Source organism: Petromyzon marinus, chromosome 3, assembly GCF_048934315.1.
Source record: "Petromyzon marinus isolate PM22_M1 ecotype Great Lakes invasive population chromosome 3, UKy_Petmar_22M1.pri1.0, whole genome shotgun sequence".
Classification (NCBI taxonomy): Eukaryota; Metazoa; Chordata; class Hyperoartia; order Petromyzontiformes; family Petromyzontidae; genus Petromyzon; species Petromyzon marinus.
Genome location: NC_133669.1, coordinates 1755001 through 1773680, shown reverse-complemented (window position 1 = coordinate 1773680; position 18680 = coordinate 1755001). Strand labels below are relative to the sequence as shown.

At 50.3% G+C, this 18680-nt stretch overlaps 2 protein-coding genes across 6 annotated transcripts in view; one reads left to right on the top strand and one right to left on the bottom strand.

Annotated features, from left to right (window-relative positions):
- The window catches only part of BSDC1 (BSD domain containing 1), a 46863-nt gene extending 34126 nt beyond the window's left edge, over positions 1 to 12737 (top strand). Inside the window, exons 3-11 of one of the 4 annotated variants that reach the window (XM_076072278.1) lie at positions 291 to 440; positions 2216 to 2383; positions 2873 to 2927; positions 5474 to 5589; positions 6237 to 6305; positions 6933 to 7026; positions 7851 to 8339; positions 8680 to 8783; positions 9199 to 12737. In XM_076072278.1, coding sequence (XP_075928393.1) covers positions 291 to 440; positions 2216 to 2383; positions 2873 to 2927; positions 5474 to 5589; positions 6237 to 6305; positions 6933 to 7026; positions 7851 to 8339; positions 8680 to 8783; positions 9199 to 9228 — 1275 coding nt within the window. In that variant the 3' untranslated portion in view covers positions 9229 to 12737. The remainder of the gene's footprint in view (positions 1 to 290; positions 441 to 2215; positions 2384 to 2872; positions 2928 to 5473; positions 5590 to 6236; positions 6306 to 6932; positions 7027 to 7850; positions 8340 to 8679; positions 8784 to 9198) is intronic. The other 3 variants (XM_076072280.1, XM_076072281.1, XM_076072284.1) reach the window with 3 other exon arrangements.
- A 610-nt stretch (positions 12738 to 13347) lies between these two features.
- The window catches only part of LOC116951216 (CCN family member 2-like), a 14319-nt gene continuing 8986 nt past the window's right edge, over positions 13348 to 18680 (bottom strand). For both annotated transcript variants that reach the window (XM_076072286.1, XM_032969705.2), the window contains exon 5: positions 13348 to 18386. In XM_076072286.1, the coding sequence (XP_075928401.1) occupies positions 17997 to 18386 (390 nt within the window). In that variant the 3' untranslated portion in view covers positions 13348 to 17996. The remainder of the gene's footprint in view (positions 18387 to 18680) is intronic.

Sequence of the window (18680 nt, the reverse complement as noted above, 5' to 3'; positions counted from 1 at the left end):
CTTAAATTGAGATGTTTGTTTCAACTTAAAAATTCCTATATAAGAAGGCTTTAATCTCATTTTATCTTCAGGCTCTTCCCCTCCTTTTCTTATTATGATTAGATTGTTTTTTTATTGAAAGGTTGTTATGCTTATTGCTTCTTTCTTGTTCTGCATATTGTGTACAGCACCGTATGATCCATGGACAAAGATCGCTCAAGCCCTCCAACTTATTATTCACGTATCATTATTAATTCATGATTATTAATATATTGTTACGACTCCACGTGGCTGTGTCCGCGTCTCCACAGTCGTCGGAAGCGCTGGAGTTCATCAAGCGCGACCTGACGGAGTTCACGGAGGTGGTGCAGCACGACACCACGTCGACCATCGCCGCCACCGCCTCGGCCATGCGCGACAAGCTCGCGGTGGGGCCACCCCCGCTCCCGCCGCCACTGCCAGTAGTGCTCCGTGACGCGCGTGACACTCGCGGCACCCACAACACCCTTGACCCCCGGTGCATCGATTGATTGATATGGATTCTTAACCCTGTCTTGTTCCGGTGACGTACGTAGACGTACGTACACGTACGTCATCGGATTTTCTTCATTATCCATGACACGTGCCATCGGAACGGAATTGGAAGAAAAAAATGATAACTTTATTGGTTACGAGGCTTCCACAAAGCCATGCGGGATTGATTTTGGCACAATTTGGCGCAAGTTATCGTAGAGTGCAGTCGTGTTGCTACGGTTCCCTGCGGTGAATACAATGTCTTTAAAAGCAATGGTGCTATGCCTCTAAATAAAATTAACATTGAACCGCTTACGAGTTCCAAGATTCAGCGGTGAACGGGACCCACCCTGCAACTTGCAGTCATCTAGGAAAGGGAAAAGGTTAAGTTGTGATCGATACATGTCAAGCTGATGGTACATGTATCATATTTTGCATTCAATGATCGGTTTAAGTTTTTATGCAACTATATGCAAATAATATGCTGATCCGACATTGACTAATGTAGGGAACAAATATGCAAAACGAGGCACAAGAAACAAGAAGCGATTTAAAACAATGCAAAAAAAGGAATTGATTATTGAATCGGCCCCCGAATTGCTGGGGGTACTGAATCGTCACTTGCATACTACATGTGCATTTAACACGTAAATACATTTGCTGAAAGTCAATGCAATAGTAAATTCACATAATTGTCAATTGCATGTGTGATGGATCAATGTACAGTGTAACACGTGTACAGTTCGTGGCTATGGCCATTCTGCTGCTGATTTATTTCATTGTCTGCTGTTCTGTGTGGTGTTCAAACCCATTTAATCTCCTACGGACAACTGTTTTGGCCTTGTCATAGAGAAATCGTTATTATTGATTCTAGTGGCAGTTGCCGACAGCTTGACCTAGAAAAGAGTACCACCGTGCACGGCAGGCCTGGCTGCCCCGGTCGCGGTGTCAGGCTCTGGGGTGGTCGCTTGCTGTGTGTGTTGTTACCAGAGCTCTCCCTAGGGTGCGGCGAATTGGAGCGACTACCCCGGGCCCCCCTCGTTTTATAGGGGACCCCGTGCCTCAACCTCACCATGTCAGATGTAGTACTTCCGGTTTTGTTTGAAAGCGTTGGGGGGGGTGGCCCACACAGTGTGATTTGCCCCGGGCCCCCACGCACCCTCACTATGACTGTCCCCGCTCGTCACTGGTGTCGTCACTGGTGTCGTCACTGGTGTCGTCACTGGTGTCGTCACTGGTGTCGTCACTGGTGTCGTCACTGGTGTAGTCACTGGTGTAATTACTGGTGTCGTCACTGGTGTCGTCACTGGTGTCGTCACTGGTGTAGTCACTGGTGTCGTCACTGGTGTCGTCACTGGTGTAATTACTGGTGTCGTCACTGGTGTCGTCACTGGTGTCGTCACTGGTGTCGTCACTGGTGTCGTCACTGGTGTCGTCACTGGTGTAGTCACTGGTGTAATTACTGGTGTCGTCACTGGTGTCGTCACTGGTGTCGTCACTGGTGTCGTCACTGGTGTCGTCACTGGTGTCGTCACTGGTGTCGTCACTGGTGTCGTCACTGGTGTCGTCACTGGTGTCGTCACTGGTGTCGTCACTGGTGTCGTCGCTGGTGTCGTCGCTGGTGTAATCACTGGTGTCGTCACTGGTGTAATTACTGGTGTCACTGATGTCGTCACTGCTGTCGTCACTGGTGTCGTCACTGGTGTCGTCGTTGCACACCCAGGCTGACGGCTCGACGGACACGGGGCGGAAGATGAAGGAGAGCCTCTCGAGCCTGTTTGGGGTTATCTCCGACGCGTTTTCACCCTCGCCTGACCGAACCCTGGACTGCGACGAGGTGGCCTTGGTGGCGACTCCGGACGGCTCCACGGAGCCCTACGACCGCGTCAAGGTCTTACGTTTTGCTGTGCTCTGTGTCTTTCTGTTATCCCCACGTGTTCCCTGGATTTATCTTCATTTTACAAAACAGTTTTTAACTCGCAACCAAAAATATGAAAGGGTATGGAAGAGTGTTTAAAAAAAATGTCTAAAATAATTATGAACATCGATTTTTACACTTAGGATATGCATATCTGATCTTGTGTGTAAGAATCTGTTTAATCCTTAGTATACGATTGGTTCACGTAAACCCTGCAGCAACCATAGGCACTACTTTCACCATTACATCACAACTTTACATCAGGACAATTCATAGAATTGTAATGCGGCTAAATCATTATGTACTGAAAAATATACAAGGACCAAATACTTTATTTAAGAACTGACTAAACAAAAGTATCACACATTGTATGGCTGGTGTAAGTCTAGGCTATGTGGATGCATATCAACGCAGTGTTGTGAGGTGAGGTTCTGTGTGTTGATTGAACATGACGCTTTGCAGGCCCGGCTGTACAGCCTGCAAGCCGACCCTGCCACGTACTGCAATGAGCCTGATGGTGAGCAGAGCGCAGTGCACTCTCACTCCTTGTTAACGTAAGGTGTAACCCAAGAAATAAATGAACGGGTCTCATTTTGCAGATGCAGACTTAAGCTGTATTGGTGCTGTGTCCACAGCTGCGCAGCATCTCGTTCGAAACTTCCACAGTGAAAGAATGGACTTAAAATCACGCTCGGACATGTAATCATGGCACTCTAGGTATATCACTGTCACGTCACTCTCGTGTATTTTTATGCAGCGGCAATGCGGTGAAATGTATGTTGAACTTCTTTTGTACTGTACGTATCCAACCGTGCTAAGTGGAGGCGCGATATCACGCGATATGGAGTGTTTGACAGTGATTTTAAAATCTTGTTTATTAACAAAGCTTAAACTTGTGTTGGGCAGCCTGGGATACACGCATTGTTGGTGTGCCTGCAAGGTGAGAGCTGTGTTTTGTGGATTGGGTCTTCCTGTAAGTATATCATCCAAATGGCCTTGTATGTATTGCTCCATCAACTTGCCTTGCTGAGTCTCAAAACCTGTTTTTCGGAAGGATTCCGTATTGGGATTTGTAATCACTTTCTTTTTTTATAGCGACAAACTGTGTGGCAATTGGCACTTAGGTGCTTCAGAGTAGCCTGAACAAATTGTAGGATATAGTTGTATCTCATCACATGGATTCGAGAACATATATACAGTGAGGGAAAAAAGTATTTGATCCCCTGTTGATTTTGTACGTTTGCCCACTGACAAAGAAATGATCAGTATATCATTTTAATGGTAGGTTTATTTGAACAGTGAGAGACAGACTAACAACAAGAAAATCCAGAAAAAACGCATGTCAAAAATGTTATAAATTGATTTTCATTTTAATGAGGGAAATAAGTATTTGACCCCCTCTCAATCAGAAAGATTTCTGGCTCCCAGGTGTCTTTTATACAGGTAGCGAGCTGAGATTAGGAGCACACTCTTAAAAGGAGTGCTCCTAATCTCAGCTTGTTACCTGTATTAAAGACACCTGTCCACAGAAGCAATCAATCAATCAGATTCCAAACTCCACCATGGCCAAGACCAAAGAGCTCTCCAAGGATGTCAGGGACAAGATTGTAGACCTACACAAGGTTGGAATGGGCTACAAGACCATTGCCAACCAGCTTGGTGAGAAGGTGACAACAGTTGGTGCGATTATTCGCAAATGAAAGAAACACAAAAGAACTGTCAATCTCCCTCGGCCTGGGGCTCCATGCAAGATCTCACCTCGTGGAGTTGCAATGATCATGAGAACGGTGAGGAATCAGCCCAGAACTACATGGGAGGATCTTGTCAATTATCTCAAGGCAGCTGGGACCATAGTCACCAAGAAAACAATTGGTAACACACTACGCCGTGAAGGACTGAAATCCTGCAGCGTCCGCAAGGTCCCCCTGCTCAAGAAAGCACATATATATGCCAGTCTGAAGTTTGCCAGTGAACATCTGAATGATTCAGAGGACAACGGGGTGAAAGTTGTGGTCAGATGAGACCAAAATGGAGCTCTTTGGCATCAACTCAACACGCCGTGTTTGGAGGAGGAATGCTGCCTATGACCCCAAGAACACCATCCCCACCGTCAAACATGGAGGTGGAAACATGCTTTGGGGGTGTTTTTCTGCTAAGGGGATAGGACAACTTCACCGCATCAAATGGACGATGGACGGGGCCATGTACCGTCAAATCTTGGGTGAGAAGTTCCGTCCCTCAGCCAGGGCATTGAAAATGGGTCGTGGATGGGTATTCTAGCATGGCAATGACCCAAAACACACGGCCAAGGCAACAAAGGAGTGGCTCAAGAAGAAGCACATTAAGGTCCTGGAGTGGCCTAGCCAGTCTCCACACCTTAATCCCATAGACAATCTGTGGAGGGAGCTGAAGGTTCGAGTTGCCAAACGTCAGCCTCGAAACCTTAATGACTTGGAGAAGATCTTCAAAGAGGAGTGGGACAAAATCCCTCTAGAGATGTGTGCAAACCTGGTGGCCAACTACAAGAAACGTCTGACCTCTGTGATTGCCAACAAGGGTTTTGCCACCAAGTACTAAGTCATGTTTTGCAGAGGGGTCAAATACGTATTTCCCTGATTGAAATGCAAATCAATTTATAACATTTTTGACATGCGTTTTTCTGGATTTTTTTGTTATTCTGTCTCTCACTGTTCAAATAAACCTACCATTAAAATTATAGACTGATAATTTATTTGTCAGTGGGCAAACGTACAAAATCAGCAGGGGATCAAATACTTTTTTCCCTCACTGTAGGTTCACGACAAACCAAATGGGCTTTGGCAGGACGCTCAAGAAGGCATACACCACGGAAATGGAGCGATAAAATCAGCTTGTGTGCAGGTGCTAGGTGGATTGTTACATCCACTTTGTTCATTCCATTCTCGCGACAGCGAGAGATGGCAACAGATTGGGGAGGCTTTCATGGCTGCTGCTGGTGCTGATAGTGATAACGGTGTCTCAACCTGAGAATGGTTCTTAGCAGAGTCTCCGTACCACGCGTGTGTGTGCGTGCACTGCGCCCAGGCCTCCAGGAGCATTTTATGTCGTGGGCCGAGAGCTTCAGCCTGGAGGAGCGCAAGGCGGAGACGGCGGAGCTGCTGGTCGCGTGCCCCGCGATCCGCGCCCTCTACACGCGCCTGGTGAGATGGCGCGGTCACGGCTGCCCTTAACCAGGAGCCACCGACGGGTACACCGACGTGTCCACCACAGTGAGGCACCTCTTGTCCGCGCCGATGTGCCGGCGCTATTGGTGGATCCCAGTGTCTGTATTTGACGTCAGAAAGTGCTCCTATTAGCTGCATGGATAGATGCGGATAAAGAGGGTTAAATTGTCATCACTTTTGGGTCACTCTTGTGTCTGTGAAAAGCCGCATTAGTGGTCAGCACTTTCCCACCCGCCCTGTGATCAAACCAAAAGATTGAGCTCTCGTTTACGGAATAAACACGGATGAAAAGCCTATTGTTGTATTTCTCTTACTGTAGCAGTGCAGGTGGGAAGATAGCTCCATGGCGACTGACAGGCCTATTGAAGTCGCTTCAAAAGTAGCCCTTCAACATCTTCCAGGGGCATTCTCGTGACACGGTGGTGCACTTCTTGCTGCGACAGTTCAGAACGGGAATTTATTAATCGTCTGATGTGACACTGATAGCACAATTTGAATATAATAGAAGAGGGGGGATTAACTGCAGTGGTTGACAATGTTTTTTTTAAGGGGTACTTCTGCTCAAGCAGGTTCGAAAGTGGAATGAATCCCGGAACTGTTTGCGGTGGTAATCACCCACGCAGGTGCCTGCGGCCGTGTCCCACCTGGAGTTCTGGCACCGCTACTTCTACAAGGTCTACCAGTTGGAACAGGTGTGTACGTCTGTGTGTTGAACTTCTTTCGCGCCATACGTAGCCAACCGTGCTAAATGTAGCCAAGTGACTGTGCGAAGAGTTGTGAGAGGTACCCTTTGCGCAGTCACTTGGCTCTCGCTAATGCTGTTGGCCTTACTCCGTAGAGCCAATGGAGTCTCCTCCTCGGTTTGTTTGATAGCCACAGTGTGCTGCTGGTAGTATTATTCCATCTCTCCAAACGGTTTATCGGGAAGAGGCATTTTCCCGTTTACAGACGGGTGTCTGGAATGTGCAGGTCCTAAGGTGGGTTGAAAATTGAGCCGTATGAATAACTATCCATGTTGTTCCCCAGCCCCCTTCCATTGCTTCTGTGCGTGCTTAAGCCAGTCATCTGCAGGTGGAGAATCAACATTGCAAAGTGATTGATTTGATAACATCGTTTATGTAACACTAAATTTGAAACAAGTTGGCTTTTTTCGTTTCATTTTAAAAGAGCTTCTCGTGCTGTTTGCGTGGATCTGCTTAGTTTTTGTACAATGAACGAATTGGACGGAAAGATCACGAACAAAAGCGACGTTCGGCGCCGGTGAACGGCGCGTGCCATCTGAGCCTGGTGCGTGCCTGACCCTTTGCGTGTGCGAGAAGGACGAGGCACGGAGAGCTGATCTGATGAAGAGGGCAGACCCCAGCAGCCAGGACAAGGAGCTGGGCTGGGAAGATGAGGAGGGTGAGTCTGCGGGTGCGCCACTTCCCCCCCACATGACGCAGCCATAACATTTCACCGTTGCTGGGTTATCAGGAGCGTGGGTTCCATGCCTGCTTCTCTGATAGTCATACGCGATATGCATTCTACAAGTAAAGGCTTACTGCGCTGGTGTAAAGAAACACCGCAATGTTGTAACTTTTGGGCCTGTGAAAATGTGCTCCTACGAAGTCGTGATTTTATTTCAGAATGTTTAATTTTTATGTTGTGGTGCTTTGTTGTGCCTGTAGTGCCTGAAGGCGTCATGTTAATTAGACACAAATGAGAGACGTTTTTGGACTGACTGGTCTTCAGTTTTTTTATTTTATTTATGAGAACCGTTGCATGAAACGTCATGATCTCTCGTCTCGGTGACAGGAAACATCCCTGTATTTTTGTAAAGGTGCTGAGAGCTTACTCGTCGCTGTGCTGGGGAAATGTGTCCATCTTTCTGAGGGCACTTCACGAGTTTAACATGAGAACATGTCAATTCCCCGTCAAACGGTAACTATTAAACTGGTCACACAGCTTGCCAATACCAGTGTCCACATCTCTTAAAGATTTTGGACAACAATGGCAACAAAATTCTTACAGAGATATCTAATTAAATAAATTAATAACGTCATTTTGAATTCCAGTGCAATTAGCATGCGAGTGTGTGGGTGTAACAAAGTGACGTCGCGCCCCTGAATGGTCCAGCTTTTCAGCTTGTAATTAACACGTTATCCATTTTACAAGTTACATGAGATAGCAACTTTAAATGCAGGAATAGGTGAGCTGAGCTTAGTGCGTGCTCTGCCACCGCCCGTGTGCTCCTGCAGACGATCTCCTGGACTCCAAGAAGGAGAGCAGAGTCGGCCACGTCCGCCCCTCCCACCCCGAGGCCGACGGGACCCGCCACGAGCCCCCCTCCGCGGATGCGCCGCACCCCCCGAGCTCGCCGGCACAGACGCTGAGCGAACTCACGGAGACGGCGCTCTCGTCGAGCGGGCCCCCCGCCCGCCACGATTCCGACAAACCGACCCCCTCCTCGCCCGCCGCGGACTCGAGGGCTGACGCCGGCGCCGCGCCTGACGCTCTCCCCCCTTCCGCGTCCTCGGAGACCGTGACCTCCTCGGACACGGTGACCGCGGAGACGCTCGTGTCGCGCGCGGCCGCCGCCGGAGACGGCGGCGCGGGCGAGCGGAGGGACTCGGCGTCCCCGACGCCTCCTCCCGCGGCCGGCAAGGACGAGGCGGTGACAGACCTGCGTGTGCTGGAGCTGCGGTCGGACAGCGGCAAGTCGACGCCGTCCAACAGCGCCAAGATCGGTACGGCGCCGCCCGTTGCTCTCGCCATCCCCTTTCTGTGACCTTCTGGGTCTTGGGGGGCGCCACTGGGGGGCGGCTCTTGTCTCTCCGTTGTCTTCGTGGTCTCTACTCGGCTGCCTTTGCGTTGCGTGGTTTTCACGTTTCGGCTGGACTCTGGCCGGAGTTGGGTTTTGTGTCATGTGCACGTCACGTAAGCTGTGGAAAAGGTGCTTGCACCACAATGGAAATAAAACGTAATACTCACTCGACATTAATGTCACATGCTGTGATGATAAGGTCACGTCTCTAACTGTGCGGTAGCTGCAAATATTTTGACTCTGATGCATGTGGATTCTTGCAGGCTCCAGCACAGACATAAGCGAGGACTGGGAGAAGGAGTTTGAACTGGACATGACGGAGGAGGAGATACAGCAGGCGCTGGCCAAAGCAGAGGCGTCTGGGGAGGTGCTACGCTTCTTTGACCTCTAGTCCATCCGTTTGCGTCGAAGCTCGCCCTTAGCCGGGTTATCGGAACGCCGGTTTGTCCGAATCCCACCCTTCGTCTTGCACTCCCATATTTGATCACTAAAGGCAGGTGCCGTTGTCGGCCACTAGAGGGCGCCGAAGTCCCGTTAAATTTGCCCTCATGTTTGTGTATCTGTGTTTCATTTGTTGTGTGTGTGTGTTGCACACATCGTTTGTTTTTCATGCATGTGGTTTTATGTTTCTGCGTGCTGCATGTGGTTTGAGCTTACGTCCGCTTGCATCTACGGAATAATCCTGACTGATGGCCACTGACGGCGATGGCCACTGACGGCGACTGCCCCTGTGTGTGCGTTCTGCGTGTGTGTGCGTGTGCGTGTGTGCGTACGACTCTTAGATGGAAGGCGACTGGGAAGACTGGGAGTGAGCGACATGAGCGGCACGTCGACCATGTCTTAACCCCCCTCGCTCCGCCTTCCTCTGTCCGGCGGCGGCGGCAGCGGTGGTGGCGACCGTTTCACCTCCCGCGCCCCGCGTGGCGTGCTCTCCACGGCCGTTTCACATCACCGCAAAGTGTGGCTTTGCCCGGGACCTTATCATTTCTTCACGAGAGTTTTGGTCATTTGATAAAAAGTGGCAGTACGTGTACGTGCATGGCCACCTCACACTTGTCCGGTGGCCGGCCCAGCAGACAGGCTGGGGATAGGCCGCTGTAGGGCCTCGGTGGACCTTGTGGAATCTTGAGTGAGATGGGAGGCACTTCCAGTCGTAGAGGATTTCATCTGTTTAGGCTTCCTAAGGCCACCACTTATACACTCGTGCACGTTAGTTAAATTTTTCTTTCTTCCGCAATTCATTTTGCTTATGGATTGTGAGAAGCAGAACTTAGAGAAGCGACAACGGTAAGGGATTTCTGAAGGCGTAAAATCTTAGGTTTTTTTGGTACACAAAAAAACTTTATGTTTGGCATGCTGCAAATGAAGATCACGCAGCCAAAGTTCTTTCATCTAAAGTGCGAATAATATTGCCGTTAAAAAGTTCCAGCAATGCCGCACGTTTGCTTGTGATGTTGTGCGATGTAGCGACAGCGGGTGTCACGGTCTGCGCTGGCAGTTGAAGCAGCAACCTGCGAAGTGACTGATGCCATAGACGTCTCTCACCTGTATGTATTACATTGTAAATTACTCTTGACAAATCATAGTGCCATTCTTATTATTGCTATTATTCTATAAGTATATGTGGCTTTTAATAGCTATAATTGAATTCTTAAGTACGTCTCCATACCTGCATGATTTAAAGTAACAGTCTGTGTCATGACATGCTCGGGGGGTGTGTGTGTGTGTGTGATCCAAGTGTGCAATATGAGAGGGTCAGCTCTGGTGATGGAGAGATTGCCATCCCTGCTCATCTCTGGCTCCCAATGTGTCTTATGGATGGATAGCAGCACCAGACAGAACTACTGTGGCCGTGAAGCTCTTGCGCCTCTTCGGAGGCTGCTGTGAGCCACGCGGCCCATCGTTGACATCCGCAGTGTAGTTGAACCGACGACGCTCGCGCTCAGCAGCTGATCGCGCCCACCCCTGGAGTGTGCATTCTCTCGGGGCATAATTGGAAAAGCAATTGTAGATAATAGTTTCGACTCTTTTTAAGCTTAAAGCAGAATGACGCTCGTTAATATTTCTCAAGTTCGAACACTAGATTCGGCCGCAGTAGCACTCGACGACTGTTCAGATGCCGCCAGTTGTACCGTCGCTTGTGTGTGGTCATGAGGTGGGAGGACAGCCTGCCTTGCCGATGGCCGCCTGAGCGTTTTTGGCAGTGGCAGCAGTAGCAGTAGCTCCTGCTGGGGCTACCTGCTGTACCCGGGGGTCATCGGAGACGTACACACCCAAGAGCGGCTTCACGTCCCGCGCCCTGTGTGGAGTGGTCATGAAGCGGAGAACGGTGTTACTTGAAGGCGGACCGTCGGTCTGGCAAAGCTGACTCGGCGGCTGGGTTTGGACGTGACCGGAGTGAGAAGGCGAACTCCGGTCCGCACCTTGGTCTGCTTCTGAATTGTCTTCATCAGTTGAACTTTAAACATTTGGGCAAGCACTTAAATGTTTCAGTATGGACACAATGAGAATAGGTCATGGTTGGCTATGCCTTAGGAAGTAGTTTAATTCGGAATTAGCATAAATTGATCCAGAGTGTGGAAATATTGGATCCTGTGGTTCGGTACTATTTGTCATGTATTTACAGTTTGGTAAACACGTAGGCTTATTCAAAATGTGCTTTGCATCGACTGGGCAGTTGTGTTACTTGTAAGACAAGGCAGAGTCCATGTAAACATAAACCTAATGATTTACCCCATCAGCCCTCGGATTTTCGGGACCAGTGTTTTTCTCCAAAAATGTTTAATTGGGAAACTTGAGCAGTTGATATTTGTTTTGTAAATTATGATGTTTTAGCCAAGAGCCAGCCATGAACACCCATTATGTGGTCCGTTTAGTGTCAGAACAAGGTCGTTGTTCAAAACCCGCCTTTGAATTTGGCTGGGATATTTAATTAGTTTTCAGTTCAATATTTAACGCTCACTAGTTCTACTCAGAAATTGAGGCCTTTTACTTTATTGGACTCGCCCATTCGTGTGAGTTCACTGATACCTTGGAAGCCATGTGTGTGTGTGTATGCATTGGCTTGTACGTCTCCCTGTTGACACAGGTGCGAGCTGCTGCCATCTACAGGATGCGGAATACAATACATTGCCATGCATCATCACGAGATATCTTTTTCATTTCCGCACTTGCTGTGCGCAAGGAAATTAGCAGCAGAGTTGGGAGATGTTAAAAGACACTCTCCACAGACGGAACTGTACATAAATGTCCTGTTTAGAAGAACTCTAGTAGCCAGGCGAAGTGATGCCTATCTTTGATCCAGCACTGTGGAAACTAAGACTTGGTGGATCACGGATTTTGTGAAAGTCCCAAACCATTTTAGGGCTGCGTGGTGACCTGGGGAAAGGTATCGCAGCAAATATGTTTTTTTTAATCCTGTGTAGAACTTGGACCGTTAGCTTAGTAATGCGTGCTGTGTTTTCTCCTGCGTCCCCAATTTTCTCTCGCATGCCACTCATTCGTGGAATTAGCCAAAACATCCCAGTGCAGGGCCCTCCTGATAATGTAAAGTACGTTACCTCGGAGCTTCCCTGCATCAACAGAGGGTATTGTTCCTAGAAGGGCACTGCCCTTTAAGCAATACTTCACTATTACCACAACGTGGTATTTGTGCGTTCCGCTAATGAGCATGCGCTGGGGGTGTATGTATGTTGAATTTTCACACCGCATGTAGCCAACTGTTCATCGGAGGTGTGAAAATGTGCACCAGGAAGCCCGCGTTCCCCTTGAGAAGCGATGGTGAGCCCCGTTACTGAAGCTGTTCCGGTAGAGTGCCTGCCAGACTTGTGCCGGAGCAGTGTCACGATGGCAGGCTCACCGCAGCTGTTTTGGTAACTGTTGGAGCCCGGAGTGTGGCAGCGTCGCCGTACGGTACACAGGCCGCTCGAACGACCTGGCAGATGTCTGGTCCACTTGTCAACGCGGTCGTGGCTCATTGGTCCAGTTTGGGGGAAACAAAACTCTTGACTCGGGTTTGCTTAGTTTTAGGCGGTGTGCACAGGTGAATTCATTAATTCCTTGGAATTAAATGAGAGTTTCTGAATTGGGGCTGTAGACGAGTGTGTGTAGTCGGTGTGGCTTTACAGGAGAACCGGTCTGCTGGGAGCGCAGGCCTGCTGCATTATCACAATTAAAATTCTGAACGAGTCCACCTGCATGTGGAACCCAAGCCTGGAGAAACCTGAGACGTGGTTTGTAGCTGCCACCGTCTTCAACTAAATTCAGTGTGCGTATTTTCAGTGCTGTAAACGAGCTACAATAAAAGAGCTTTTCTCCGTAATTGACACGGGGATGCTTTTGTTGAGTCTGCTGTAACGATGTGCCACGACTTGCCACGGGATGTCAGCTGAGTGGGGTTACACGTCGCGATGAAGTGGCAAGTGTGTGGCGCCTCTGATACCTCGCCACGTGGCCCGTTGCTGGGTAGGTGGCGATGGCCCTGACGAGCCGAAGCTCTGGGCACGCTCGTCTTGGACTGTCCGGTCTTTGGAGTCGCAGCCTTGTCTGCTCACTGTGGCCATTATTCCCCCATTGTAAAACTGCTTGTATTTAGTTTGTCTCTACCCCGCAACTCCACTTGGCACGGTTGGCTATGTACGGTGCGAAAGAAGTTCAACATACGTACACATAGAGAACAGCAGAGCTTGGGCAATTGTTGGCGCCTGTTTACCGCGTGGCTGCTGCTGCCGCCCTCCCGCTTGTCTGTGGTGCCTCGCGCCTCTGAGTCGTCCCCTCGCTTCAGAGCGAGCAAACATTATGCTTGTGATGAATGTGGTACAGGCACAGGTACCACATTCATCATAACCACAAGTTGAACTTATGCTTATGATGAATGTGGCACCTGTGCCACTGAGAATGTGAAAACACGCGTCTCAACATTTAAGCACCGGTTGTGAAAAAAAACTCAATATTGCTTTATTTTTATTTCGTTTGCAGCAAATATACGTCGGGGGATAAAATAAAAAGCCACAAGCACTACTAGAGGATATACATTGACACGACTCAAGGCCGAACGGCAGCCCGAGCGCTTCCCCTATCGCTTGCCCTTAGCACCAGTCATGGGAACACTCCCCGTCACCCTTGAAGCCATCCGTGATCAGGAGCTCACAGATGGCGCACGAGTGCGGCCAGCCATGTTGGCCAGTGGTTGGCACCGTGCGAGCAAGATCGTGTGTTCTGTTACCGCTTCCGCTGACCCGCGTGTGAGCCGAGTCTGTCAAGCGCGTTCACAGCCCTACACGCCAGCGAGCGCCGTAGCCGTGAAGCCTTTGCCGTGGCATCTTAAGAAATATTTTGCATCGTTCTCCCATCTGATTTCTGTACCGCCGGCCGTTTTAGCGCACGATGTCACGACGTTTTTGCTCCACGTTCCTGGAGCCGTCGTCAAGAAGCAAAACATCGGAGGGAGGGAGCTACCGAGAACCGCGGCGTCCTTCGCTGCGACGTTCACTGCGTCGAGCGTCGTGCATGCATGCGGGGACATTGTATCCGCATCAACTCGGTGCCTCTGCAGTCGTAAGGGCCACAGGTGTGGCTTTTCAGCGGTTCTGGGAGGGAGCTGAGTTAAACTGTCGCCTTGGCGCCGCTCGGAGCTATGCCCCACAAGCTCGCGACCCCTTGGCCTCTGCAGCTCGGCCATGTGAACGAGCGCTTGACGACAGGACGCTGTGGTTCCGTGAAGAATCCCGCTGGGGATTAAAAGCCCACCGTGGGCTGTGTGCTCGCAGTTGCTGCGTCCAAACGACCAATCCTGCGTGGGCGCTCGATTACACGTGGAGGCAGCAGCCGTGGTTTCTTCCAATACACAGTAGGCCAGTGGCCCAAATAAATTGACCTCACGTCTGGATTGTCACTTCGAAGGAATGGATGGGTGGCCACCACGCATCACACAGGCGCTATATGCTGCTGCGGGGCTACATTGTCAGCAGAGCACTGTGCAGCGCACAGCATTGTACCGCAGTGGTGCTCCAACGCCTATGCTGTCCGCCTTCACTTATCTGCGCTGACCAGCCTGAAGGATGCTTAAACAACCCACGCGACCCACAAGGCATGGGGAGGCCCTCGTCCAGCAGTGGAATAACAAAGAGGGCTTGTACAATCATTGCAGAGGATTTTAAACGCCTGGCTGCCTTTTTGTTCTCTTCACGGTGGAATTGTCTCAATGTTCCGTGAGCTCCGTAAGCCGCACACAACGTGATGTTCATTGCTCGGCAAGGGGGGTACTTAGGGGGTACATGCAATTTGTGGTAACGCTAACATTAATTTGTCGTTAGGCTGAGCGAGCTGTTTAATTGCTCCTGAGTTTGTGCCGCATGATACACGGTAACATTACATTAGGAAATGGTTTACGTGGTTAAGAGTTATTTCATCATCGTGACTTTATAATTGTGCATTATACTGACTTCCCCCATCACCGCCCACCCCTTGTATTCCAATTGTAATTTCAGCATCATGTACTGAGATGAAGACATCCCATTCGATACTGTGCAGCCTGAAGTGTACCACCTTGTGTCGGAGAACGGCCGCACGAGATGAGATCACAGAACTATTTCTGAGGTCGCTTCAGTTGACCTCTTCGTCCACACGACTGTCACAACTTGGATACTCTGCAAAATGTGTTCATTATATGACACCGAACATTGCCAAAGCTAATTTAGTGTTTTGACTTAAAGCTTTCGTGACTGCAGGAATACATATTCTATGGGTCTTTCGGTAAAGCCTTGTAGATAGAAAAATAATAAAAAATATCTCGACGTTTCGATCGCAACACAAGCAATCGTCTCACCTGAAGACGATTGCTTGTGTTGCGATCGAAACGTCGTGATATTATTTTTCTATTTACGTGGCTTTACCGAAAGACCCATAGAATACTAATTTTGTGTGATGGCTATTTTTGGCTTTCTTTGCAGTAATTTTCAAGCAGGCTGAGATGATCAACTCATCACACTTGAGAACACAGATCCATCACGGGCGGCTGAAACCTGGGATTCAGTGCCAGGATTTCCATCGTGCTGGCTGAGAGCTCTGACCTTTAAGCCAACCTGGTCACCTTCACTGCCCCCATTCTTCAGTTGGAATAATGTGGCAGGCAAAGCACTTAACATGTAATGGTTCCAAACCTTGCAACATTAACAAGCAAGAAAAGCAATCTGGCATTATCAGCGTAAATTAAATGAACAAGTGAGCACCTCGGCCCTGCAGTTACCAGGTAGAATAGTCCATGGGACAGAATGCAACTTGGTACCAACAAACGTAGCAACACTTTAGCCTTCTTTGGTTCTTTCGGTAAAGTCACGTAGAATGAGACTGTCAATTTATTATTTTATTCTCATTGTACGTGACTTTACCGAAAGAACCAAAGAAGAAGAATCCTTGCAATCACGAAAGCTTTAAATCGAAACACTTTAGCCGTTTCCGATTTAGGCGGCCGATGAGGGGTGAATTACTTGTCAACATCGCTCATTTAAAACGCTTGTCACGTAAATCACTGTGGCTGGCAACGTTCGGCAATTGGTGACACACGAGGGCGATGCCACCCCAGGAGGTTATTTACAAGTGAGATACCCTGGGTCTGGGACCATGGACCAGCAGCAAACATCCGGGCACCATCACGCCCACCGCGAATCAAGTACAGCCTGCTCTGCTGTAACACCACATGTTTTCATAGCGCGAATGGGATATAACGCGATTACATGTTTTAGGGAAACATTTTTTATAACGCGGATGCGATTTGGCTCCAACGCGATTGAGTGAACGGAACTACGTCGCAGCGCGAGTAGGAACAAGCGGTCGTACGGCTGCCTCGGCGTAGCATCGCGCGAGGCGTTGGGATGCTGCTGGATTCTTCTAGATGCCACCCCCCCCCCCCCCCCCGTGCACCTCGGGCTTTGTTCGGCCTGCGTTACGCACCTCGCGCGTTATCGAGGGCTGGCGCTTTACCCCCCCCCCCCCGTTCTAAATTATTTATTATAATTAGATTTTTCCAGAACGCGGTGTGATCTTCGTGAACGCGGCTAGCGGCGCCGTCATAGGAGAACACGGACCGTGTCGGCGCGCCAATAGGGGAGCTGTGAGAGAACCCTGGGGGCCACTGTGTCCGTCTGTCTGTGCTCTGCTTCATTGCGTGAGCATCAGTGAGACAGGTCTTCTGGAACCCGGCTGGCGTCGACATCCGCTGCAGAAGAAGAGTTGCACGGCGAGGTCCGTTCGGTTTGTTGTCCTCCTACCCTGCACACTCTGATTAGCACGGTTGGCTACGTACGGTGCGAAAGAAAGTTCAACATGCAAATACATGCAGTACATACGAAGGGTGTGGTTGTGCTGAGCGGAAGTCCTCTTATTATCTTATGCACATTTTTAAATTCCTTTTCAATTTCGCTTCCATTCCAACATTAACCCCTTTGGGTTAAAGTGCGTACAATGGCTTTCGAGGCAATGGTAGTTGCCCCGTGGGGAAAACATGTTTCCCCCACTATAAATGTGGAATTTCCATGGCTGGTTCGAGGCCACCGGCGGACATTAGCACCACCCCACGCTCATTTGAACATGGAGACACTTTGACTTTTTTTTTAAAATGGATTTCTTTAAGAAATAATTCTCGACAAAGTGCACCTAACGCATCGACCCTGTTCGGGGCACAAACTCGTAAGCAGTCGCCCACATTGTTATCACCAGGCCACTCGTCGGTTGCAGCTGCTGACATTCACAATCCAATCATTATCATCAACATCACCGCCATCATCACGATCATCCCAACACGGAGTCGCCGTCGCTGCTGTCGAACACGCGATCGCTCGACACGACCAGACGCGCCGGCTCCGATCGCTCGCCTCTCGCACACGGAGCGTGATTCGCGCGTTGGTGAACCGGGTGACACGCGCCGTCGTGGGAGATGTCACCCTCCACATCTTCGGTGACGGAAACATTGCCGCATTTTCACCGGACACTGGATGGAGAGGCCGATTCTCCCAGCAGCACGTGGTGAGAGAGCATGCGTCGCCGAAGCCACTTTAGCGGCGGAACCATAAACTCCTTCACCGATTCGCACCTTGTCTTCCACGGACGGTTGTCCACGTACGCTGTGAACTATGCACACATCTTGACGAGTGACTGAAACACGTTTGGCCTGTCGGTAATGATGGAGACATCGGCGCGGTGTTGGAAAAAAATGAACGTTCGACAGTTACACGTCCATCGGGCCCGATAAATGCGGTAACGTTGGGATGTCGCGCAACAGATTGAACATCTGTTGTAACTCCCATAATAACCAGGGCTTCATTTCATCTGGATATGTCTGGATCGGCGACCCAGAAAATATATCCACACCCGGCGCCCCACATCCAGTAAACCTCTCCTCGCAGCAGGTGGCTACGACTAATCACGTGCCAGCCACTGCAATTGCATCGGCAGCGATCCGGAGGGGAATATTAGGTGAGAAATGAAGCCCTGGCGACGACAAGAGAGACCGCGCACAACGAGACGTTCGCTGCTCCCCTCTCGACGGATCTCCGGGGACGGTTCGAACCGTTCTCAGCCTCGCTCAGTTCTCGATGGCGCGCGCGTTCCCCTCTTCCTCCTCCTGCTCCTCCTCCTCCTCCTTGAGCACCTGGAAGTTGCCGAGCTCGGCGAACATGTCGTTGGGGTTCACGCAGTCCCAGTGGCACGAGCAGCTCCGAACCCACATGACGTTCCACCTGACGGTCGTGGCGGTGCCGGTGGCGGCCCCCGCGGCACCGCCACCGGCGCGCCCTCCATCGTTGGGGCAGTCGAAGTCGACGGGGATTGTGTGCGTGCGCAGGGGCCGGCAGCAGCGCCCGTCCGTGCAGCCGCCGCAGTAGCGCAGCTGGAAGGCGGCGCGCGACACGCAGCCCGACAGCTCGAGGCGCACCGGCTTTTCCGCCACGTACACGCGCACGCACTTCTTGCCGTCCTGCACGCACGCACGCACGCGCGCGCGTCTTTCGTCATCTCGTGCTCGTCCGTCCACTGTGGGTCAGGGACGCAGCGGTCGATGTTGCGTTCTTGCCCGCGGTACGGAGCCTGTTTTCGGCGCGCTGCTGGATGAGGGCCTCCCTGCGCCGTGCGAGTCATCGTGCTGGGGGTTATTTGGCCAAGGCTCACCACGCCGGTCATTGCGGGATGGCGAAGACGCGAAGCACAGACCCAGGAGCGCAGAAATAAAGTCCGACAATGGATTTTGCGGCACTCTTTCCTACGGAGAACT